Below are 25,218 nucleotides of genomic sequence, written 5' to 3'. Positions count from 1 at the left end.
AGGCAGTGGTCTGTCCAGTTCTCCTCCGAATTCTCCACTATAGGGGCTCCCAATACTCAGGTGTGAGAAAAGTCTGTCTAACGTAGCCAGGCTACATTTTATACGCGGTTACTGCCCCCATTTACCGCAAATCGTTTTAAGCGGTTCTACAACACGCCCAACACCCTCCTTACTCCGCAGACCCAGAACTCTCCCTTCTCAAGCCTCGGTTGGACCCATGCTGTACAATTGCGGACAGACACACTGCAGCAGGGGAACATTGGTCCGACTCGCACTGTGACGCCCCGCTGGGGCCCTGGCCAGACTACCTGGGGCGTCCGGTGCCCCAGCTACGTAGGATAGTAAAAGGTCACGCCCTGAGCTCCCCACTCACTCGCGCACTGAGTAACCCCCTTCGCTGCATGGGAATGAGAGCTTCCGGTCCTCCCTTGCGTCCGGGTACCCTTCAACCTGGCTACATGGAGTGGGAAAGTCTGGGGGCTAGGAAATTGGATGCTGTGGCAGGGCAACGCCCGAGTCAATCCCGTATCTGCCGCAAAGTTCGCCGCCCACTCCAGCACCATGCCGCAATCAGTCGCAGAGGCCAGCTGGCGGTCAGGAATGCGCTCGCCAGAGCAGATCAAAAATGCGCCGCACTCTGTCCGGACTCTCTTCATCTACCCAGGTGCGTACCCTCGGTGTCTGCTGCCCCAAACCCCAACGATGCAGCCAGCATAGCCTGCGTGACCAGAGCTAAGCCTGGACTGCAGCCCCCAACCTAGTGCAGCCTAACGACACTCAGATCATGAGCGGGCCTGGTCCATGCACGGGAAACCAGAGGGCATTTAAATACCCGGAGCCTGCGGCTGATCAAGCCTGTGGCCACGGTGCAGCCCCTGGCACCCCAAAGCGTATCGCAGTGGGGGCACCCAGCGGAAGTTCGCTCTCGCCACCCGCGTGGTCGAGACGAAAACAGCGTGGGGGTGGGGGGGTCGGGCCTAGCGTGGAACATGGTGCAGAGCCACATGGTAAGGCCCTATGAAGGCAAGTGCTAACCCACTGCAACGGAGCAACTCCGGCTCCGAAACCTCAGTGCCCCCGAACACACTCCCGGACACACCGAGCAACACGACCATGCCCAGATTGAGCTTCGTCATAACACCCCTGCCCCTGAGTAAGCGGTAGGGTGGGAGACAGCGTGTCCAGCTCCCAGGCGTCCGCGGCGTGTCCGGTGCAGCAAGATGCCTTAAACATGGTGAAGGGAACTTATGTACCCCTCACCCTGCCTGGCGCATCGGACATGACGCAGCACGCCCGTGACCCTGGAGGGGACTCCTCCCCAGGCCAACCCCCCTCGATAGAGGGGGGGTAGGGAGAGAGGAAACCCGATGCCACTAGAGGGCCGCCCTCCTGAGTGGCCCCCTGTGGTGGTCTCGGGCAGCCGCATCACTGCTGTTTCTGCTCGCTGCTGTACCACTCAAACCTATTAACTGTCATGCCGCCTTACACTTCAGTTTCTGCCTGCCCCATGGACACACCACTCTCCACAAGGTACTGTCATGGCCCGCTGCGGCCTGTACTTTGCTAATTGCTTGGCACGCCGCCATAACACCATCGAGGTCACGTGCTCCCGCTTGCATTGCCATGACAACCAGCAACGCGGTTCTACATCTAACCTCTACAACACGCTTGAGAGCTTGTTTCTGCTACAATACGCAGCGCTTACAATCTATATAAACAAAAAATAAGAGAAGTGTAAAAGAATTAAAACTAAGAGAGAGGTCCTCGACCATCTCTCTCTCTCTCTTTACTCATTTAAAAAAAAAAGTTTTACCCTTTCTGTATTTTAAAGGCCCAGAACCAAGTTAGCATTTGACTTTTCACACATTGAACGCACTTTAAATGTTAATATCTATTCTCAGTCTAATGGCTTCCTCGCAGCAATTTCAGACGCCTCCTTCATTTTTGCAGACACCTGGCAAAGCTCTGATAAAGTGGTGTCAGTGGTTAAGTGGTTTTGAGAACCATCTTTTTGCGATTGATGCTGTGAAGTTTCCACCGTGTGTTAATAGCAACAAGGGGCCCCAACTCAGTCAACAGGGGACCTCGGGGAACAATTCTTTTGAACAACAGTGGTCCCATGCACATACAAGTAAAGGACAATAAATATAGACGAAGTCAATTCTATATTTAGAATGACATGTCCAGCCGGACAGAGGTCTTTCAAGTTTACTTAATAAACAGTATTATCACAAGATAAAACAAAGATACCTTCCACAGGTCCCCCTGTGTGGTACACAAGCCTGTGCCCAACACTTGCAGGGAGTGTACAGTTGGAGAAAGATAGGAAAGGTTTTTTAAGGCATAAGCGTTCTTATGTTGTCCTGATGATGGTTCCCATGACCCTTTAGGGGGACCGAAACGCCGTCGACTTGCTTAAGCACCGTATACGAGTATTTTGATTGCTAAAATTCATGTAATGGTGCTGTTTGATATGTTCTGTATAATTAACATATGAACATAGGAACGCTTGTTTGCCTTAAAAAACCTTTCCTATCTTTCTCCAACTGTACACTCCCCGCAAGTGTTGGGCACAGGCTTGTGTACCACACAGGGGGACCTGTGGAAGGTATCTTACCTTCCGGCTTACCGGCTTACCTGATTCACCGCCTTCAGGTTATTCAGAACGCCGCCGCCAGACTCCTGTTCAATGTCCCAAGGCGTTCCAGTGCTCGACCTCTTCTCCGTGCTTTGCACTGGCTCCCTGTTGCCCACAGGATTCTGTTTAAAATCCTAGTGCTGGCGTATCGAGCCATCCATCACACTGGGCCTGTCTACCTGAGAAATAGGTTCTCCCTGTATATTCCCAATCGCCCTTTGCGCTCGGCCAATCTGTGCCAAATGGCTGTCCCCAAATTTAAATATTGCAGACTTGGCGGTCAATCGATCTCAGTGAGAGCAGCGAAATCCTGGAATACTTTACCTCTTCATCTAAAAACTGCACCGACTCTTTGTTCCTTTAAGAAGAGTCTAAAAACCCATCTTTTTAATATTATAGCCTAAACCTCCCCACTCCCTGTATTCCTAGCTATTTACGCTCACCTAGTCTGCTCTGCCTTCAACGCGCCAGGATACTATTTTTTTTAGTAATAGAGCGCGATATAAAAGCCTTTAATAATAATAATAAATAATAATACTGTTTATTAAGTAAACTTGAAAGTTTCCACCAGCGAGTACATTTCAAATTTTATATGGTTGTATTGAATGAGCTTCACTACAAGTCTTTGACAGTCTTTCTCAAGTTGCTGCACCAGGTGGTTCAGGTGATGATTGGGATGCGTACAAGGAGGCAATAGCGTGCATTGGTAAACAGACCTCTGAGGAATCTAGCATTGTACTTGAGCGCATCAATTTTTTTAAGCATAAACAAAGTGCTGCTGAGGGCGTGAAAGAATATATTGCTGATTTGAGAATTTTGGCTGCAATTTGCGAATTCTGCGCTACAACAGATATTTGCATTTGTGACCAATTTCGTTTTTCTTGTTTTAAAAAATAATTCAATAGAGGTTACTCAGTTTCAGGAACCCTTCCTTAATGGAAACTGTTGATATAGCTAAAGGAATTGAACGTGCCATGTTTTCATCCAAAGTTCTTCATGAAAGTCAAACATTGCACGGCATACACATGATCGAGGACAACTCTGTGTGTGCTGTGAACGTCGTAAACAGGTCTTCCGGGCAATCTTTCAAGAAACCGCTAACGTGTTTTAGGTGTGGTTCAAAAATCCACATTGTTATCGCTCTCAATTATCCTGCAAGTGGAAAAAGGCGTATGTCATTAAAGAAAAATGGCAACTTTCAAGCTGTATTCTGAGGTGGCAAAATATTTGCAAAGGTCAACAGCATTGAGGTTGCTGAAGATATTGACTGTTGTTCTGAGAATCTGAGCAGTGTTGTTTTAACTATTGAATGCAATTCAATTGATACATGCAAAGGTCCTAGGCGCAATGATTATCAGTGTTGTTTCCATTCAAATCATGGCTGACTCAGGATCTCCAAAAACCATTTTGTCAGGGGTCACCTTTTATGGTGGGGTACTGGTGTTGTTCTCACACAATCTGATGTCAACCCAAATGCTTTTGGGGAGACCGAGATTGACATGTTTGGGTATTTTCATTCCAGGATAGAATGTCTAGGCAGGTGCACATTCAGTAAAGTATATGTTGCTCTCAGAGGCAGAAACATTGTGGGTTGGCAGGATTTGTTCAAAATGTTTTGTATCTTAAACCAGGTGCAGATCAACCTGTGGTTGTCAGTGAACTCCCAGCCAACTATTAGGATTATGATGAGTGTAATGTGGATGTGGCTAACCTTTCCTTTTCAGAACCCAATATTAGTAGTGTTCTTAGCCAATTTACTTAAGTTTTCTGCAACAAAGTGGGTATTGTTTTGGGCTTTGAGCATAAAATTCGCCTAAAACCTAATGCTCAACCTGTCGTGCATAAAGTGCACCTTTTACCCTTAAGCACTAGGGAGGAATTGAAAGGTGTTTTGAAGAGTTTAGGCTCTGAGGATATCATTGCATCTTGTGATTCCTCCGGTTTCCCCTATACTTTTAGGGTGCAAGAGGCCAGGAGAGGTCAGACTATGTGCTGATTTGCACTTGCTCAATCGTAACATCTTGGTGGACTGCCACCCCTTCCTAGGATTCAAGAACTTTTATCTAATTAGGGTGAGGCAAAAAAATTCTCCTTAATAGATCTCAGGTCAGCGTACCATCAGATCCCACTTTCCATCGAGTCACAAGAGCTCACCACTTTTGTAACTCTGTTTGGTGCGTATAAGTACCTCAGACTACCTTTTGGTCCGGCATCCTTTGCCAGCGTATTCTGGAAACTGATGGACACATTACTGGAAGACGTTCCTGGGGTACAAGCTTACCAGGATGACTTTTTGCTGTACGCTGGCTGTCGAGCAGAACATGACCGCACTCTGGTCAGAATTCTTGGCAAGCTTGACAAGTCTGGCATGACCGTCAGGTGTGACAATTGCAGAGTTGCTGTTTGGAAACGTGAGTACTTAGGACATACACTTTCGCCTGAAGGTATAAAACCTAATTTTTCACTCATTAAAGTCAGCAGGGATTCTGCACCACCTAAAGATAGGGAATCTCTTTGGTCCTTCTTAGGGCTTGCAGAGTACTGTGCCCGTTTTGTGCAGGGTTACCCACAGATAGTGAAACCTCTGCAGGCACTTCTAAGGAAAGGGACCAAGTTTATTTGGACAGACGATCTCCATTTTGTCTTTGAACAAGTCAAGAAACTCATTGAGCACTCTCCAGCTTAGCATTAATTTCAGGATGGTTACAAATGCTTTGTGACTGTTAATGTGGAGAAGTGTGGCTCACTGGTTAGAGCAGGCAGACCCTGAAGCAGAGGTCAGACCCGGGACCAGGGTTCAATTCCCGACGCGGCAGGGTCTTGAGCTCAAATGTCCACGGACTCGATAATTCTCGCTCCGGTGCCTCACCTAATCATGGGTTCACACTCTGCAACTCTGGGCAATAGCTTGCTTAATCTCCACAACGGCCCCCCGCGGCGGGATGCCTGGCTTTCACCTTGGGGATACCCGTTAGGGGCTATCTCACAGGGAAAAACCAGGACGGGTTCCCAAGGCAAGCGCCGAGATGCCTCCGGGTAGTCGAGCGCTATATAAGAACATAAAAATGCTAGTCTCACTGGTCTTGGAGCAGTTTTGGGGCAGTGGGTTGTAGGTAGCGAACACACAGTTGCTCACTCTTTGAAAACCCTACAACTTGCTGAGACACATTACCGTACCATTGAGCGCAAAGCTCTCGCGTGTGTGTGTGGGCCATTCAAAAAATTCTGTCATATATTTGAAGGATGTGAGTTTGAGTTATATACTGTGCATATGCCCCTCATGCACATAGCAGCGGGGTGAACAAGCCCTTTGCCAGAGTGGTTCGCTTGATGTCAAAACTTCAAGAGTATAATTTCATCATCAAGCACATACAGGGGCAAAAACTTCAGGCAGATTGTTTATCTAGGATGGCGTTGGATGACAGGCAAGATGAAACTGAGGATGTTGAGTGTGTGGTTGCAGCTGGCGATGCTGTGTTGGAATGTGAACATATTAAAGAAACCGAATGGTGTGATGCTTATGTCAAGGATTTTACTCTTATCAAGATAAAATAATGTATTGCTGAGGGTTGGCCTGAAAGTAGAACCCTTTCTGCAGAGATGAGAAATTTTGCAAATGTGGCTGATGAATTGTCTGTGGTTCAAGACATGGTCATGCGTCATGACCTCTTTGTTCCTCCAGAAAGCTTACGCAAGGAAATCATTCAGGCAGCCCATCAGGGACATTTAGGTGTCTTAAAGACCTGTCAACGTTTGAAACAGTACTATTGGTGGCCTTCCCTGGAGTCTCAAGTTAGAGCTATGATAGATGGTTGTGCAGAATGTTTGTTGTCAGGTAAGCATTGGAGAACACTGGTCACACCATTGCATCCTGTTCTATTTCCTCAGAATCCATGGAACAAAACAGGCCTAGATTTTTCGAGACCCTACTAACTTTTATTATCTAGTAACAGGTATTTAATCCTACTTGTAGATTATTATGCCAAATGGATGTATTATTACTTTTGGGATGGGGCAACCACTGACAATGTTATTAAGTTAATACGAAAAGTGTCTGTTGTGGAGGGTCGACCTAAGGTCATTGTTACCGATAACAGTACACTTTTTGTTTCCCAGTGGATGTGTTCATTTCTTAAACGGCATGATATAGCTCATTTTAAGGGGGCGCTGTAGTCTCCCACTGCCAATGGCCTGGTGGAAAGGGGAAACCGAATTGTGAAAAAAGGCATATTGACTGCAGTCTCTTCTGGAAAAGAACCTTTATAGCTCATACATGATCAAATTTAGTCTTACAATAGAACCTCTCATTCCACGACAGGTGGAACGCCTTTTGCCCTTCGCAGGGGTAAGAAAGAGCATACTTGCTTATTTCCTTACTGGTTAAGTGGGAAAAGTAATCAGGATGTGGAGTCTTTGGACACAATTAAAGACCGGGTACAGCAGAAACAAGCAGATATGATATCACGTTTTGATGCTGGAAAGCACTTTTAAGATCTACCTTTACAGAAGAAGGATTGGGTGCTTATTAAAAACCCAAAGAAGGTGCAAAGGTTAGGTCTAGATACTCCTCACCAGTGGTTGTGGCACAGGCGAGCAAAGGGTCAGCTCGCCTTGAGAACAAGGGTTTGTGGAAAAAAAGGTCCCTGGTTCAAATTACTAGTTTCCAGGCAGACATTATAAGCAAACTGGGAATTGGTAGTGGTGACCATTGTGAATGGTTTGATTGGCTTCAGGCGAAGGTGGTGTATCCGGAATCAGAGGTGGTGCATCCGGAATCAGAGGTGGTGCATGCGGAATCAGAGCTGGTTCATTTGACACCTGCATCTGTTGTGGGGCAACAGGCTTCTCAGGTACATAGTACAGGAGACGTGTCTGAAATGTGTGTGAGGTGTCAGAGGCGTTTGCCTTGCAAGTTCAAAGATTACGCATTGGGGTAAATTCACTCAACTCAAGTTTGGTTTTCTTCATTTATCATTGTACCATTGCTATGTTCATCTTTTCCTGTTGTTTTTTTCTTTATCCTAAATATTTTACATTTCTTTTGTTGTAAATCTTCCTTCTACTGTTTAAGGGGAAATGTAATATGCTTGAAGAATGTTGGTCTCATTGTTTCACGAGACTATTCTTTGTATCTCGTATGTCTTAGGATGTAGTTCTGCATATGTATGCTTGATCTGTGTTCCACTTTCGGGGCCGGACAGTGGCTGTGTGCATTTTGGCAATGTTGTTCAGTTGCTGCCAGGATTCCCAGTTGCTGGACGTTCCCGGTCATGGGTGAAGTGCACTGGACTTCAATAAACCCTACTTTGAAAGCTCCACGCTTCTCCGCCTACTTACTTCACAGCTCTAATTCCATGTTTTTAGGTTTTGTGGTAGCTAAGACCTGTTGTTTTTTTAAAAAAAAGATCTATTTTAGTGTTCGTCACATTTTGCTTCTGTTGGGGGTGTGACTGAACGGCAATGCTGTAAGTCGCACATTTCTGAGCTCCTGCCCGGTGAACCCCCCCCCCCTTTGACAAATTCCCGCCACCATTCTAAAACCAGGGGAGCCCCAAACCTAACAGAAAGCCCCCAGACACTACTGCACACCACAACTTGTTTGGGGTGGACTCAGACTACGGGGAGAAAAACTATCCGACCTGCCTTGAATCCATTAGGCATCGCTGACAAAATGGCAGCCGCAATTCGCCAGATGCAGCGGTGAACTCTGACTCAAGCTGCAGCGCAACACCTGAGTGGTCTTGGAAGGGTGAGTGCTGTGGAGGTGCTCCTAGGGTATGGGGGACTCCGGGTGAGCGATTGAAGAGGCATGGCTGCAGCGAGGGAGACTGCGCCCGGGTAGAGGCGGGGGAACAAGGAGCCATACCGGGACCCTGACTGGGAACTTGCGCTTCTGCCTCCTTGCTTGCCAGGAACTGCACTGGAGATAGAGGGTAGTGTTGTGGCCTAATGCCTGCCATTGTGAGCCTGCAACTAGATGTGGTTGGGTCCCCCTGACTCTCGGTGAGGAAGTGAAGGACAGTAGGATAAGACCGGTTGGTGAGCCCCGGGCACTGGGGAATACAGCAGTAAGGACAAATCCTGCCCTACAGAATAGCGTTGGGACCCTGAGTTGGGGAGTGTCTTGTTCCTTAAATGTGCCCCGGGAAGTGAGTGTTAGTGCAGGCTCTATATACAGGTGATTATAAAGAGAACTTGTTGCAACACGGCGGGCTTCAAGGGGCAATCAGAGGAGCGCTGACCTGCACACTTCCCTCTGGAGGAGAGCCGCATTACCTTCGGGCTTTGTTGGCCGCACAGCTCACAGACTGAAACTGCCTTGGCACTGACGGAGTAGGGGCGAGGCAGGATGGATGCCCTGCATCGTTGAGACCCTGTAGTAACACTTGTGGGAACACAGCATTGTGCAAGGCCAACTGGGTGGGCTGACTGTGCTCCACAGTGACTGTATCACTGGCTTCATAGCAGGTCCTGGGGTAGAGGACCAATGCTTTGCCATCCCGGGGACAGGCCCTACTGGTCGCCCTGTGCTGCATGGGGATAGCGCTCTTATGAATAACTGCCATTGCTAAGAAGCATTCTCTGCACAACAACCTGGCCTTTCCGCCTCCACATCTTGGCAGCTGAGTCCAGTGGCCTAGACTGGCAGAAACACTGCTGAGCCCGTGCTGAAGTAACAAGGATACCTTCCAGGAATCTTGTGCCATCTGCCACTACTTCGTAGTCAAGGGCAAAGTCGCCAGGACAAAGGATCTGGACTCAAGGCTCATTCCTCAGGAGCAGTGGCAGACTGTGTGCTTCCAGGTACAATACCAGCATCGAAAGGGGGATCCTGGAGGGACCACTCTCGAAGACATTCTCAGGCCATTACTGCTTCCAGGGAAGCGTTGGAGGCCAGATTTGATGCCCTAAGGACGGACCTGAGTATCCTGAAAGACGATCATTGACACCTTGCGTAAAGAGTGGCAACGATGTGTGAATGGCTCACAATTATGGAGAATAAAGTCCGGACTCTGGAGGTGTATTTTTTTTTAAACATATGTAATGTTTATAAATCTGTACAGTGTGCTGTCTGATCACACCGGCACTGTATCTTTCAATTCTTTATTAGAAATCACTCTGCCAGCTCAATAGAACCATGAACCCCAGACATATGAAGACATTACTTCATAAAAAGCATCAGTAGAAACTAACCTAAACGTCTGTTTTTCACTCATCCCTAGGTTATTGACAGCTTTCAAAGGGGATGCCAAAGTTCTGAAGCTATTTGCAAAACACATTAAGGTAACGTATGCAAGAACTCGTTTTGTTTATTAAACACTCTCCACAAATTACATGGACGGCTCTCTTAAATAAGTTAACTTTTTTAATTGAACTGAAAAGTATACTACCATTGTACAGTTCCAATTCGAATTTTGTAAACATCAAGTTTTCTGTCTGAGATTTACTTTTCCACGCTCTTGTTATGTAATGCTTTGCCAAGTGGGTTGTGCCATAACAGATCATCCAGAAAATAAAAACAACAGCCCCTCAGTGGGTGGAATGTTCTAATAGCCCTTCTGCCAGTGGCGGCTGGTAACATTCAAATATGGTAAGGCACAATGCCCAGAAAGCTCACCATATATCTTGCTCGCAGCCACGTCCGGTATCTCTCTCCCCGACGGTGACTCCAGCAGTCAGCAGGAAAGGGAAGGACTTTGTCCCTTGTGCATCGTGATTCCATCCAATCTAGGATTGGTTGGAGCAGGCTAACCCAGCCCTCAGCCCTAGGATTGTGCAGGCTGAAGTGCGCTTGTCAGATTGGCCGGCTGTAGGCAGGGGTTGCTGTAATAATGCAATTGCACTAATCAGCCCCCCTGCCCTCATGCTGTAACAGCGGGAGCCCGCGACCAAAACAAAATGGTATTTTTTACCACTTTATTAATGTGTGTGCCTGCTGCACTTGCAGCAAGCTTGGCAATGCTTCTCCGCCATAACGAAGGAGCCGCTGCTGGGCTATACCAGTTGTTAAAGGACCTCTCCCTCGTTATAGGCCCTCATCTGTGGCTTGGGCCTATAACTCGGGTTCAGAGCCTTTAGCAGTAGGTAGCGGGCTACAAGGCTATAACACATGTTTCTGAGAATATAAGTTACTTTCTAGCATAATGTCTACAAGCATCCGAGCAAGGCGGAGGGCTTCAAATAACCCAGATTGTACATATCCAAAGACAAATGCACACGTCACTGATTTCATTAGCCACAGGCAACAAACAGCCACATGCAAAGCAGCATGGGAAATTACAGTCTGGGTAATGAATATGAATATCCTCATTTACAGAAGTCACAGGCTTGCTTACGCTCACCGGCTTCCAAGGGTGAAGGAGCCATTGTTGTCTCTGATCTGTACAGGTCTTTTGTGCTGCTCAGTTTACATTAGGCAGAATGCAAGGATCATTTGCATCCCCCTCAATTACTTGCTAATTCCCAGGATGATACTGAATTTTGCCTAGACTCATGACTTCTGAAAATGTAATAAAACAGTAGATGCCAGGGCTCTAGCTTCTATCTCTCCTGCACAACCATGCATGCACAGCAAACAAGAAATCTATAATTGATGGAAGGATGTCTCCTATTACTGCTAGGCTTCCTGGTGCTCCCGAACTCGTCTGTCTGGAGCAGAACCAGCCAGGAAGTAAACATTCACCCTGGGCAGTGTTCCTAGGAAAGAGAGATTCTATGAACGCATCGTTTGTAAATCTTAGAAAACGATGACGCTGTATATTGATAAAGCTCGGCAAAATGCCCTAAAAAAAACTTCAAGGGGTTAAGTTCAGCAATAAAGCACATATTCATTTCAGCGATTGAGTGACAGTTTGTTCTTCTTCTTTTAACCCTGTTAAGTATTGATACTGTTTCTTATCCTTGCCTCCCCCCCCCCCCCCCCCCCCCAACTTCTATACGCATGTATTAACACGGAAGATACACTTGCAGGCTGGATGAATACTATGTTTCAATCTTTAATAGTGGCAAGCTGTTGAAGTTTGTGTAGATTGATTTTGGGATACGTTTGCAGGAGCCTCTACGACCGCCCCCCCTCTCGCACACACACTCGTATCATGCAGTGGGTAAATGCCCTGCTTGCAGGTTCGAGAGTCCGGCTCAAAGGGCAAGGGCACGAGCTGCCACCATCTACAAATGATCAGGTCAGAGCCCTGTCTCTATCATGTTGTATTCAGTGTCCCATCAGCCCTTGCTCTTATCTCATTTGTAGCTGCTGATAGGACATGGGATGCAGGAATATTGGATGTTATAGGGGCGCACTTGTGTTGACTATTCATATAGCAAACAATCGGGGTTCTGAGGCAAAGATCTACACGGAACAGATTATTAGGGGAAAAACTGGCAGGGTCGTTAAGGGACGGAAGAACTGGCAGGGATTATTAGAGGATTGAAACTGGGCTGATGGAAGGACTTGGAGAGGAGGGGTGGGAATGAACTGGGACAATGACGGAATGTGCCAGGGATGGGGATGAATGTGGATGAAGAAGGAGCATCTGGGGAAGAAGAGCATCAGTGGCTGGTTCCAGGGAATGGGGGAGTGAATGATTGGGGAAGCAGGCAAGCAGCGTGCCAGAGAACGGCTTGAATGATTATCTGAAGCCCTTTCCTATCACCAAAACCTAATCAAATCTTCCAAGGCCTGAGGGCCAAGACTGTGACGAGTGAGGATCGAGACGGTCTGGAGGCGGACCTCATAGCATAAAAGATTGCTGAGGCCATTTCCCAACTTAAAAGAGGAAAACATCCTGGACCCAACTGGTTCCCAGCCCATCTATTTAAATTTCCTTCAGGTAAGATATTTATGAAAGAATTAGAAAAGAGGGTACTTACTCACTGGATTTAAGGTCTGGAACAATAATACTTATTAATAAATCGTGCAAAACGCAGAGGAATGTGCCTTATATAGGTCCATATCCCTCCTGAACATTGAGATTGAGATTCTGGCTAAGCAATTGTACACAGTAATTGATAAACGAATGCACCTGGATCAATCTGAATTTATGCCTCTGGGCATTTTCTACATTGTCTCTATGGATGCCTAATCAAAGCTTTAATCCTGAGAGAACTCTATGCAATGGCCCTATCAAATTTTGATACTTCAAAAGATGCAGTTTGGCCAAGAATAATTACAATGGGCGAAGTTGCTCTATACCAAACCAATGACCAGGTTACAGGTAAATGGCTCCACCGCTGCCACTTTCCCACTGGAATAGGCACAAGACAGGCATGCCCATTTTCGCATCTCTTGTTTGGCCTGGCCATTAACTGACTGGATCAGAGACCTGAGAGAAGACACCGAAAGGGAAGTCATAGCATTGTTATTTGCTTATGATCTGGTTCTATATCTGACGGACTCTATCGTGTATACTTGAAATGATAAGTACACATGGAAAATACACATGTTTATGCACTATCTGGACTAAATGGATTGTATATCCACTGGTAAACTGGTGTTCACCGAAGCAGTTATACTGTCTGTTAAAGATAGATAGGGATGAGTTTCATAATCTTGGAATCTAAGTGGGCAGGAATAAACATAGTTTCATGAACAAAAATCTGTTGAAACTTCTGGGTGGCTTTAATTCTGATATTGCCCGCTGGATAAGATGTCTACTCTCCCTGATGGGCAGAGCTGCCTTTTTAAATGATCTCATTGTATCTCCTACTGTATGCACTACAGAACCCCTTGTGAGAAGGTGGATTGGTGTATGCTGTCCACTAAAGTGGGCACCTTGTACCAGGCCACACGACCCTTACGATGTATGAGGTCAAAGATAACCTTTAGAAGGCTATCCTAGTGGTAGCTGTGGAGAGCAGCCTTCAGGCTTAATCTTGAAGAAATGTAAAGCAGCTTGTTTTACCAGAATATGACCTCCTGAATGACTAAATGAAAGGAGAGCCACACAGTAGTTATATAAACATATGTATTTATTAATATAACTATCTCTACTAATCTCTACACGTGATTAGAACATAAAGCACACAATACTGAAACAATAGAACATTCGTGAGTAGCAAAATACACAGCGGGCTCCAGGGGGAGACGGAATCATATACTAAGAAAATGGTATTACAATCACAACCTCAATAGACACAGTGCCTAGAGCACATAGAATCGCTGGGACCCCAAGGAACCACCCAGAGTAGTGACAGAGGGAGCACACGGAGGACGGGTGCAGTGAGGAAACACAACCGCGTGCTCCATACAACTCTATGGGAAAAAGTTAGAGTTTAAGGACACTTTTACGAGGACTTCAAGCAAACCCTTTGGGACTTAGGAGGTTCTAGAGCCAACCCACCAGTGAGTACCGAGGTACCTGTGTTACCTATCCCAGAGGAGCCCGGTGCATAGGGGTCAAGTTGTGTCAGAAACCTTTGTCGTTTTCAATGGAGAGCTTCAAAGACGTACTGCTGGCAGGAAGGCGAAGAGTGTCCAGTGGAATCCAAGCCTGGATTCGAATGTAGAGAAACCTGAAAGCAGAGGGGACATAGTCTTGGTCATGACAAGTGACCAGTGGCTCGGCAGTCGAATGCCCACCAATGTCGGGTGCTTCAGGTGCGAAGAAGGGATGCTTGACTCTGCAGCCACGGGGACCAAGAGACGTTGAGGACAACCAGGATCCAGGGGTGAGTTGTCCCATGAAGGATGTCTAGTGCTGAGGGGTCAGTGTCTGGCTGGAGCACCAACAAGCCTTGGCAAATGCAACCTGTGCGGTCAGAGGAAACAAGTTACGGGGTGGACCAGCAAGGTCCAGGGAACTCTCCAAGCAATGGAGATTCAGGGCACGTCTAGAGCAACCAGAAAAGCCCAAGAACAGACAAAGAGACCCTCGCCAGGACCCACAGGCTAACGGACCAGGGATTGCGAGGAGAACTCAAGCAAGTGTGAAAAATACCAGCCCACATAGCACTTCCTGAATGGAGGTTGGATATCATTAGTGCAAATACTGTTCAGGGTCAGAACTACACGGAGTCCAATGCACAGGCTCAGGGTTCGCCAAAAAGCATATGCACTTGCAAATGTAGGCGGTGCACAGGGGTTGCACGGCCCCCACGAGGGATACTAGTCTCAGAATCGCTGAGAGGTCAGATCTACCTCAAGGACCTTCGGTAACCCAGCTCCTGTATTGCCGAAATCTTCGGAGTCCGCAGGAGCTCTGGAGAAGCAAACCAGTCAGATGCGTTTAGGTGCCTGCTGCTGCAGGGGAGTTACTCCTTTACTCTACAGTTAGTGAAATCATAGTGCAGGCAGTCTAAGTACTTGGTTTCTTCGTAGCAGAATCTTGTCCAGGTAAAATCTAAAGTCCTATAGTTAGGTAACCCACTTTTTACCCATGGGAAGGGGTTGGAAAGATTCTATGGACCCTCCTAGGGAAGGGGCAGGACAGAGGGGTGGCTACACCCATGTCCTTTGTCCAGTTTTGTGCCAGAGCAGGAACCAATGGCTCCCAGAACTGGTCTATGCACAGAGACACCAAATGTGCCCACAGTGCAGACTTTCTGGCACTCTCAGTGCACCCACACAGACCCAATACACTAAATACTGTCTGGGAGGTAGTTACACCTCCCTGTGACAGGATGCCTATTGTCATGCCTTCCTCTGTGGAAGCTTGTCTCAGCAGCAGAAGGGCAGACCCGTGTCTGTGGCTGGCAGCATCCATGTTGTGCTGCCAAGGTTGAGAAAGCTGGTACGGGTTGACCTGTGACCCACAGTAGTGGTTCTAGAAGGGTAGAATCATACCTCCCAAACCAGTTACTGGTGTGGAGTTATGATTCCAAGGTGTTTGACACCAAACACAACATGTTTCTAAGCAGCCGTTTTAAAGTTAGCATTTACTTTGAGGCTATAATGCACTTAAACATATATGCCTGGCTGCATCACAGACAACCCCGGAGGATGGTCCCCGAAGGCTGCAGAGGGGCTCTGCTCATGAAGGGGCACCCTCTCACATAAAACCCAGCACCCTGTCTTCAGGATTGATAAGGCCTGCCATAGGATCGACTGATAGGTTTTTAAGTGTAGGGATTTAGATAGATCTAGTGAACCTATAGCTCAGTAAGTGGTGCAAGCACCAGCTTACACAGTCTGCTGTAGCAGGCCTCTCGTGTCATTTTGAGTGGCCTCTCATGGTTGGCATAATACATGCTGCAGCCCAATGGAGGCCTCTGGGGTTCCTATGCCCTGGGTACATGGTGTACCATATACTAGGGACTAATAAGGGTACCCCAATATCCAATCTTGAGTGTACCTAAAGTACATATACAACAAGTTAAGGGCGAAAGCAGATAGACCGAGGTCCTAGATGGCATGATCCCAGTCAGACTAGTCAAAAACAGTGATAAATCAGCAAAAAAGTGGGGGTAACCATATGAAGAAGATCCTACTTTCCTACACCCCTCATACCTGTTCCCAGATAAATACTTTCAGAAAGTAGACAGTGTATAATACAACCTGCTTTGGAATGGAAGCACACCTCAGACAGCCCTGGAGACACAGCGAAGAGGCATATATGTTGGGGGAATAGCATTGCCAGACCTTCTGAATTACTTTTGGGCTTCCCAATTAATATTTATCTATGACTTGAAGTATAGTATGTTACATGGCCCATCCATCGAGGGGCACTCTATGGCAGGAAAGCACGAATGACATGATCTTACCACAGAGCCATGGTGATTAAAATTTGGCAGCTGGTTAACCATCAAATGGGCTGGTAGGATGTGATTACTCAGGAACCCCACAGTGAGACTCGTAAATACTGGTGAACTACAGACAAGGTAGGGGTTTTCAAAAATTAGATTTGATTGGGATCTCCAAGCTAGTAGAGTTTTCGGGAACGCAGATTTTTAAATTCTTCACTGGGTATGAACTCCTGAACTCCCAAAAGCATAAATACTTGCAAATGAACCACATGCTCAATAAAACAATTCATACACAAGAGATCAAAGCAGAATCCCCACTGGAATATAGAGGGCTTTCCCCCATTAAGCAATCATGCGATTTCTCAAATACATAAGACTTTTGGGAAAAACATACCAGTGCCACTCCCAACACTCAGGAAGTGTTAAAAATGAAAGGCAAACACATCAGAGGCCTAAAGGTCTATCATGTATTAAGCGCAACAGTAACTATGAAGCCAGCAATATCATTTCAACAGTTACCATTTCAACTGACCCAGTTTGAAACACTTTGTCAATGGACATTCCTTTATCATCTGCCTATTGATCAGATGGGAGAAACTTCTGGTGCAAAAGAATGTGAGAAGTCCTTCAATGTAGATAGTAAAGTGAAAATAAATACTGAGTTCATCAGGTTTCTCTGTTTTACACTTTGCTGTTACAGATTTCAGAGCTAGGTTTTGCTTACTAAAATATGCACGAAAATGTGTGGATGTGTAACAGCAAATAAAATTTGTTGGAGTTGGCCCTCTCTGCAGGGTCGTCCCGGCACATTTTACCTTCACTCTCCAGTTTTCGGAACCCGTTTATGTTGGTGTTTAGGACTGCACACAGTACCCCTGCTTACCAGTGCTAACGTGCTTGTGTTCTCTCCTTTAGCATGGTAAAATTGGCTTACACCCAATTGGCATATTTAATTTACTAGTATGTCCCTAGTGAAGTGGAACTACATGTACCCAGGGCCTGTAAACTAAATGCTACTAGTGGGCATGCATCGCTTATTGTGCCAACACTTAAGTAGCCTTTCAAACATGTCTCAAACCTGCCATTGCAACATGTGTGTGTAGTTTAATCTGCTGTTTCCACTTGGCTAAATAAACCTCTTGCCCAGCCTATACATTTCTTTTTAATATGTTTACCTCACCCCTACGGTAGTCCCTAAACATCCCATAGGGCAGGGTGCAGTGCATTTAAAAAGGTGGACATGTACTTTTAAGTTTGTTAATGTCTTGCTAATGAAAGTTTTTCACTACAGCAAGGCCTGCCTCTCATAACATTAGATTACCTTGTTGCATTTAATAACTGATAACTAACAATTGAGAGCAGGTAGTAATACTGAGTTTGATGTCTAAAGAATTGCAATTTAAAAACCCTCTTTAATTGTACAGTTGAATTTTAAGTCACAATTCTGAAAATGCCTATTTTTAAAGTTAAAAAATTGATGGACAGAATTTAGAACAATGTCATACATTCACCCCACTATAGAGATCTGGGCCTAAATTCATCTTTTCTTTGCTCACCATGCCATTCCAGTTGATGAAGGGTGATGCCCTGAAACCGGTCCAAGGATGCTTTTTTCCGGTCCAGGGAGGACCTGGCTTGGCAGTTCGGGCTGGACTGTTCCCATCATGAACAGGGTCAAGAATGGTTTGCATATGGCTGGGTCCAAAGTGGGGTGGTGTGGTGAGCAAAAGAATTATGGATTAAACCCAGATCTTGTGACTGTGGGTTAATGTTTGCATTTTCCAGCATTCCGTCCATCAATTGTTTCTTATGCATATGTCACCCTAAGTGGGAAGGGTATGCCCAGACATGGGTCCCGTGCTCACTACACCACTGTATTCAAGCTATCCTGGCTGATGAAGGGTGATGCCCTGAAACCGGTCCCATGATGCTTGTACCGGTCCAGTGAGAACCTGGCTTGGCAGTTGGGGCTGGACTGTTCCCATAAGGAACAGGGTCAAGACTGATTTGCATATATCTGGGTCCAAACTGGGTGGTGTGGTGAGCAAATGAATGATGGATTAAACCCAGATCCTTGTGACTGGTGGTGAATGTTTGCATTGTCCAGCATTCCGTCCATCAATTGTTTCTTTTGCATATGTCGCCATAAGTGGGAAGGGTATGCCCAGATGTGGGTCCCGTGCTCACTACACCACTGGATGCAAGCTAGCCTGGCTGAAGAAGGATGATACCCTGACACTAATCCCAGGATGCTTGTTCCCATAAGGAAATCAGAAAACAAGGGAGAGACAGAGCTTTCTACTAGGTTCGCCCTCCTTTTACAGTAATGAACACAAAACTAATTGAAAAACGGAAATTGGAGCCTAGCTAAGGGAGATAGAAGAATTCCACTCAGGTAGAGTGGAAATGTCCACTGATGGGAAAGACAACTTTCTTTTATAGTCCCTCACTCACCAGAGTTTCCCCTTGGTGAGATGCTTCATCATAGGGGTCCTCTCAATCCGCTGCGGGTTGAGGCGTGCTACGACTGACAGAATTACATAGGAGCACTTGCGTGTACTAAATGTGTAGTGCAGTGAAGTGGAGTGGGGAAAATTGGGTTAAAAATATCTAACTAGTGGGCGAATTACTTTATTTTTGCTCCTAGTTGATATGTTTAAAACCTGGGGTAACTACTAGGAAAAACGTAACCGTGGCGAGTTAGGCGTCCCAATCGTAAGTCGACATGTTTCGAGCTTCCCCACAGCTCTTTTTCAGGACCACACAGGGACCAGCCCTGTGTGTACCACTCCTAGGTGACCTACAAATAAGGTAATCAGTGAAGTGAAGTAAAAAAGGTGGCACACCTACTGTGCGTGCACTAATAATACATACGATTAACTCAAAGGTATGTAGTATCCGTAGAAAGACCAAACAGAACACTGTTCGTGTAAACACTTGTCTGATCAGACCCTCAGGAACAGAAAAGGATCCAACTCTTATGAACCCTGCACCTGGACTCTGCTTGCTGTGAGTCCTAGCCCCCCAAGTTCTGCTTCCCCAGTACTGGTCCCTTGGAAGTGGGGATTGAGGTGCTTTGCTAGCCCAGCTGTGGTCTTCACCAAACCTGTGTCAAGCAACTCAGAGCCCCGCAAAACATCAAATCACATCACAGCACAGCTAAAAGCTTAATCGAGACTGACAGCAAGCAATGCGGAGTCCGCTGAGCCTCACCACACAGCTGCCACCCGCAACGGAATCAATGCAAAGTGTTATCATGCACTGCATTTATTATGATGCATCGGGGCATACTGAGTGCTGGAGTGTGACGCAGTGTGCGCCCACCCCCCTTCCTCTCTCCAAGCTTCACTGCCCAGCCCATCAGAACTGGATTAACTCAATGTGAAGCCTTGCCGCACAACTTTTTTGGAACTGATGCAGTGTGACGCAAGCTGACGCAGGACCTCACATCGTGGACCTCACAGCTCCTCAGAACTGATGCCGGACGACACAGAGCGACACTGCGCAGACTGTGCCCAGGATTTTAGGTATTTCGTTCAACAGGCCTCAGAGGTCCCTGTAGACGCCCTTCATTCCATCGTGGTCGTTTGAGGTCAACATAAGAGTGGACTTTAGAATATTCCAGTTCAAACTCCCACATCATATGTTCTTTCCCCAAGAGAAGTTGATGCCAACTGTTATGATCCAAAATAGTAAGATAATAAGGCTTAAGATGGTGGTAACAAGTTGACACCTTCCTACACACGTGGTCGCAATGCCACAATAACCAAGTCTCTTTGGAAGGAGTTAAAATACAAATGCAATACCCCATTTGGAATTGAGTTTAATATGACTCAGGATATGGCGCTACTGGGATTTGGGCGACACTCAACAATACCTAGGCAACCATGTATCGTTTGTGATTTGGCAATGATATGGCTAGGAGAGATTTCGCCAGGGAATATGGGTAATAGCAGCACCAGTTCTTGGCTAAAAACGTAGATTGGTGCATGAGTACAGAAAAGGGATGCCCCAAGAATTTTGAAAAGATCAGGGGTCCGTGGAAAGTGTAATGTAGTCAGCAGTCTAGTAGCTGGGTGGGTGGAGTTAGCCGGGCACCAAGGGAAGAGGAGGAGCGTAGGCAGGAAAGGGGCAGATAGAGTAGGGACAGGGACAGGGACAGGGAAGGATGTACATAATAAAGCTCCTTGAAATATGAAGAATCGTGTCTGTCTTCCTTGAGTCAGGACACGACAACTGGCGACGAGGGTGGGATCAGCAGCCTACTAGCTCTGAACCCTGGAAACAGTCCTGTCCCGAGAGCATTGTTCGAGGAACAGACGCGACCGATGTGCCCTGAAGAAACTGCCGCCCAAAAGAAGAGGCCAGCAGCCAGTGTCCCAGCTCCGCGATTCAGCGATCGCGTGGAGCCATGCGAGAAGAGCGCGGTTGAGCGCTGAATAAAATTTCAAACCCGGCGCCATTTCACGCTCAAAAGTGAGTGCGAGCTCGGGAGCCGTGCGAAGTCAACGAAGAAGCTGGGAGCCCACCCCAGACTTCCTGAAGAGCCCTGAAAGCCAAGACCGTCTGGAGCGGTGAGGAAAGACGTGAGAAGTCCAAAACCCTGTGCTGGGACTGCCGAAAGTCGGAGCTCACCACCGATGCGTGGGGAACGGCATACGAACGATCGGGAACTGACCCCGAGCCTACCTGAGGGTGTAAGAGGACAAGAGGCACGCGAGAGACCGAAGGAGACCTGCTGTCTGCCAGGAAAGCTGCCGGTGAGTGCCGTGTGAGCCCTGTGAGTCTGAAAATCGAATGCAACCCGAAACCTTGTGGTGAATGAGAATTGCAAGGGAGCGGCCATCTTGGAGTCAGGCGTTCCAGTGATAAGCATTGGTACACATGAACTGGTGAAAACAAACAAGCACAGGTTAATGCAAGTGACAAGTAATAAACAACCACGAGCAAAAGCAATTGTGATATGATAAACAAGCATAAGCCAATGTGAATCAAAATAATAAACAAGCATAAGCCAAAACAAGCAGAATAATCAAATCTACCCGAGCACCTGTAACGAGGAAACAGTAAGTGAACCCAAGGCAAGAGAAAAGAGAGGGAGGAACGTGCCATCACAATGGTGACCCCGAACACTTCCCCACAACGAAATGAGGTCAAACCAATCATCACGGGGGTGTCGCATCTGCGGCCCCCAGAGCCCCTGACTTTGACCACTGGAGGGAGCATGGGCCCCAGGTGGCAGGAGTGGTTTGAGGACTTTGAGGATTACATTAAGGAGTCGAAGGTGACCGCAGATGAGGAAAAATTGATCGCTCTCCGCAATCTAGCGGGCCGGGACATTACTAAGATAATCAAGGACCTTCCTCCTGCAGAAGTAGGAACCTATGACAAGGTGCGTGAAGCCCTGAACAAGAAATTCCTCCACAAAAGGAATGTTGATTATGAAAGACATGCGTTTCATCAGGCACGGCAAGGAAAAGAAGAAGCAATGAGCACATTCATCACCCGACTGCGGCGACTGTCGAGGCACTGCGAGTTCGACACCTTTTCAACAGACGCTGCCATCAAGTCACAGATCATCGATGGATGCCACTCTGAAACGCTCTGGAGGCAGCTGCTGAGAAAACATCATGAATTGGATGACATTGAAGAAATGACCCGCATCTATGACCAGGCGGAGGAGCATGTCAAAAGCAATGAAACCGGACGACATGTAAGCCGAGAACAGGTGTGTCGAGTACAGGCCAGCAGCAGCAGCCGTGGAAACTCAAGGGAGAAACAATGAAGACCTCGGCCGTCATCCCATCAACGACACACTGAGCACAGGAGACGTGACCCTGGTCGAAAGAAAAGGAAGCCAGAAAGAACAAAAAGGGGCTATAGATGCGGATATGACTATCCACACGTCGATGCATGCCCTGCCATGGGTCAGCGATGCAGAAGATGTGGGCGGACGAATCACTTTGAGGCGATGTGTGGGGAATACCAGAAAGAGAGACGGAGTGGAACAACGAGGCCATCTCGCCCCGATGCCAGAAAGCACCACATAAGAGCAGTCCAAGACAGAACACAGTTGTCCTCAGGCTCGTCACAGTCCAGTCGGGAGTCACGAAGATCTCAATGGGAACGGAGATCGTCATCCCGAGACTCCAGATCAATGTCCAGAGAGTCTGAATACACCGTGGAATATGCGAACATGATTGCAGATCCTGACCAGCTCAAGAAATATCCATGCCTAGGCATCAGTGTGGGGAGCCACAAAACCAAATTTCTATTAGACAGTGGAGCTTCACTAAACTACGTTCCGGTCACTGAATATGAGAGGATGAAGCCTTAGCCACCATTGACTCCTGCACACGTACGGGTATTCACATGGATGGCCAAGAAGCCACTTCCCTGCTTGGGGAAGTTTCCAACAACACTCAGTCATAAAACTGTAACCATCCCAGCAGTCATACACGTCATTGAAGGCCCAGAGGCAGACTGTCTCCTCAGTTTGCCAACTGCAGAGCGTCTCCGGCTTGTCGAGATTCTTTATAGGGTCAGTGATGATCCGGACATTATCAATAAGTTTCCCAAACTGTTCCACGGATTAGGGAAAATGAAAGGGTGTCAAGTCCGTCTTCACATAAATGAACAAATCAGACCAGTGGCACAACATCCTCGACGTGTACCATTTCACCTCCAGCAGGCTGTAGAGGATGAACTTCAGGAACTTTTATCGGCAGACATCATTGAAAGGACTGATGGTCCAACTCCATGGGTGTCGCCAGTAGTCATCGTCCCAAAGAAAGGTACCCTTGGCAAAGTGAGGTTGTGTGTTGACATGCGACTCCCCAACACAGCTATAGAGAGGGAGCGTCACCCTGGGACACATCTCAGCGACATGATCTCTGCACTAAATGGAGCGAGGGTGTTCTCGAAGCTGGACTTAAACACGGACTACCACCAGCTGAAGCTGCATGCCAAATCTCGCTACATCACAACCTTTGCAACCCACCTCGGACTATTCAGGTACAAACGGTTGAGTTTTGGTGTTTCCTCGGCTGCAGAAATCTTTCAGGAGGCAATTTGACAAATCATTCATCACATCCCTAACACTTTAAATTACAGTGACAACATCCTTGTGTATGGATCCAACATTCAAGAGCATGACAAGGCTCTAGACCGGGTATGCCATGCCCTGCTGGAAGCCAATTTGACACTTAACAAAGACAAGTGTGAGTTCCACCAATCCATTTTGAAATTTTTCGGGCACATATTCTCTTGTGCCGGGATGAAGCCTGACCCAGACAAGATAGCTGCTCTGAATGAAACCAAGAGCCCTCAAGATGTTAGCGAACTGAGGTCATTCCTGGGCATGGCCAGCTACTGTGCCCACTATATAAAGGACTATGCAACAATAAGCCATCCACTTCGGACTCTCACAAAACAAGGTCAACCATTTACTTGGTCCCCCAGTGTGAGCAGGCTTTCAGAGACATCAAGCAAGCGGTGGAGTCTGCCGACAATCTCTCATACTTTAGTCCCCACCGAAAAACAGAGATAACAATGGATACCAGCCCAGTGGGGTTAGGTACGATTCTGGCGCAATATGACAAGGACTCTGATGTTGCCTATGCCAGTCGCAGTCTTTCAGATCCTGAAAAAGCATATTCTCAACCCGAGAAGGAGAGTCTTGTAGTGGTATGGGCGTTCTTAACATTTTCATGTCTTTATTTATGGCAAGCACTTTACCATGATCACTGATCATCAGGCGCTGGTCACAATCTATGGCAATCCAAGATCCAAGATCCCCCCGAGGATTGAACGATGGGGCCTGAGATTGCATGAATACACATTCACGATCATACATAAGCCCGGGAAATCAGAGAACCCAGCGGACTACATGTTACGGCACCCGCAAGCGTCGTCTGAGTCAAAGCCCTCCATTGCAGAGGAGTATATCCACTTCGTGGTTGATCAAGCACAGCCACCTGCTATTCCCATGGAAGCCATTCGGGAAGCCACTGCACAAGATGTCATCTTACAGAAAGTGCTACGTCGGCTCCAGACAAACCGGTGGAGGCATGAAAGCGAAGAAGACGCTGGTGATCCGACGGTCAAGCAGGAAATGCAAGCCTTCCGACACATCTGTGACGAACTGTCTGCTACCACAGATGGCTTGGTACTGCGAGGCCAGCGGATTGTTATTCCCGGCCAACTACGGCAGGGCATTGTCAATCTCGCTCATGAAGGACACAGGGGAGTAGTGTCAACAAAACGAGCTCTCCGAGAGCGGGTGTGGTTTCCCCGCCTTGATCGGATGGTAGAGTCAACTCTGGAAGACTGCCCTCAATGCCAACTGGTCAACCGTGGAGATCCTCCTGCTCCATTGCAAATGACCACACTACCTAGTGGAGTGTGGCAAGAACTCGCCATGGATTTTTATGGACCTCTGCAATCAGGCAAATATGTCCTGGCCATAATTGACGAATACTCACGATTCCCCATTGCTCAATTTGTGTCATCAACAAGTGCCTCCAGCACTCTCAATGTGTTGGATGAAGTATTTGCGGCATGGGGTGTTCCCAAAGAGCTGAAAACAGATAACGGACCTCCTTTCAATGGACACGAGTTTAGTGCCTTTGCAAAGCACTTGAACTTCAAACACAGGAGAGTTACACCTCTATGGCCGCAGGCAAATGGCACCGTTGAACGGTTTATGGCCACACTCAAAAAGACTTTTCAACAAGCCAACATTGAGAAAAGGGACCTGCAAGCGGCCTTGAATGAGGTCCTCCGGGCGTACAGGACAACCCCTCATGCGACCACTGGGAAATGCCCTGCTACACTGATGCTAGGGCGCCCCATAAGGACTCGCATACCGACCTGGGAAGGAGCCCTGCAAGCAGTGTCGC

At 47.2% G+C, this 25,218-nt stretch overlaps 1 protein-coding gene across 2 annotated transcripts in view; it reads left to right on the top strand.

Moving 5' to 3' along the window:
• Positions 1 to 25,218, top strand: part of CMSS1 (cms1 ribosomal small subunit homolog) — a 940,652-nt gene that overhangs the window by 873,792 nt on the left and 41,642 nt on the right. For both annotated transcript variants that reach the window (XM_086934451.1, XM_086934453.1), the window contains one exon: positions 9,862 to 9,922. In XM_086934451.1, coding sequence (XP_086790577.1) covers positions 9,862 to 9,922 — 61 coding nt within the window. The remainder of the gene's footprint in view (positions 1 to 9,861; positions 9,923 to 25,218) is intronic.

This window comes from Lissotriton vulgaris, chromosome 8, assembly GCF_964263255.1.
Source record: "Lissotriton vulgaris chromosome 8, aLisVul1.2, whole genome shotgun sequence".
Lineage (NCBI taxonomy): Eukaryota > Metazoa > Chordata > Amphibia > Caudata > Salamandridae > Lissotriton > Lissotriton vulgaris.
This window is presented reverse-complemented; position numbering and strand designations above follow the sequence as displayed.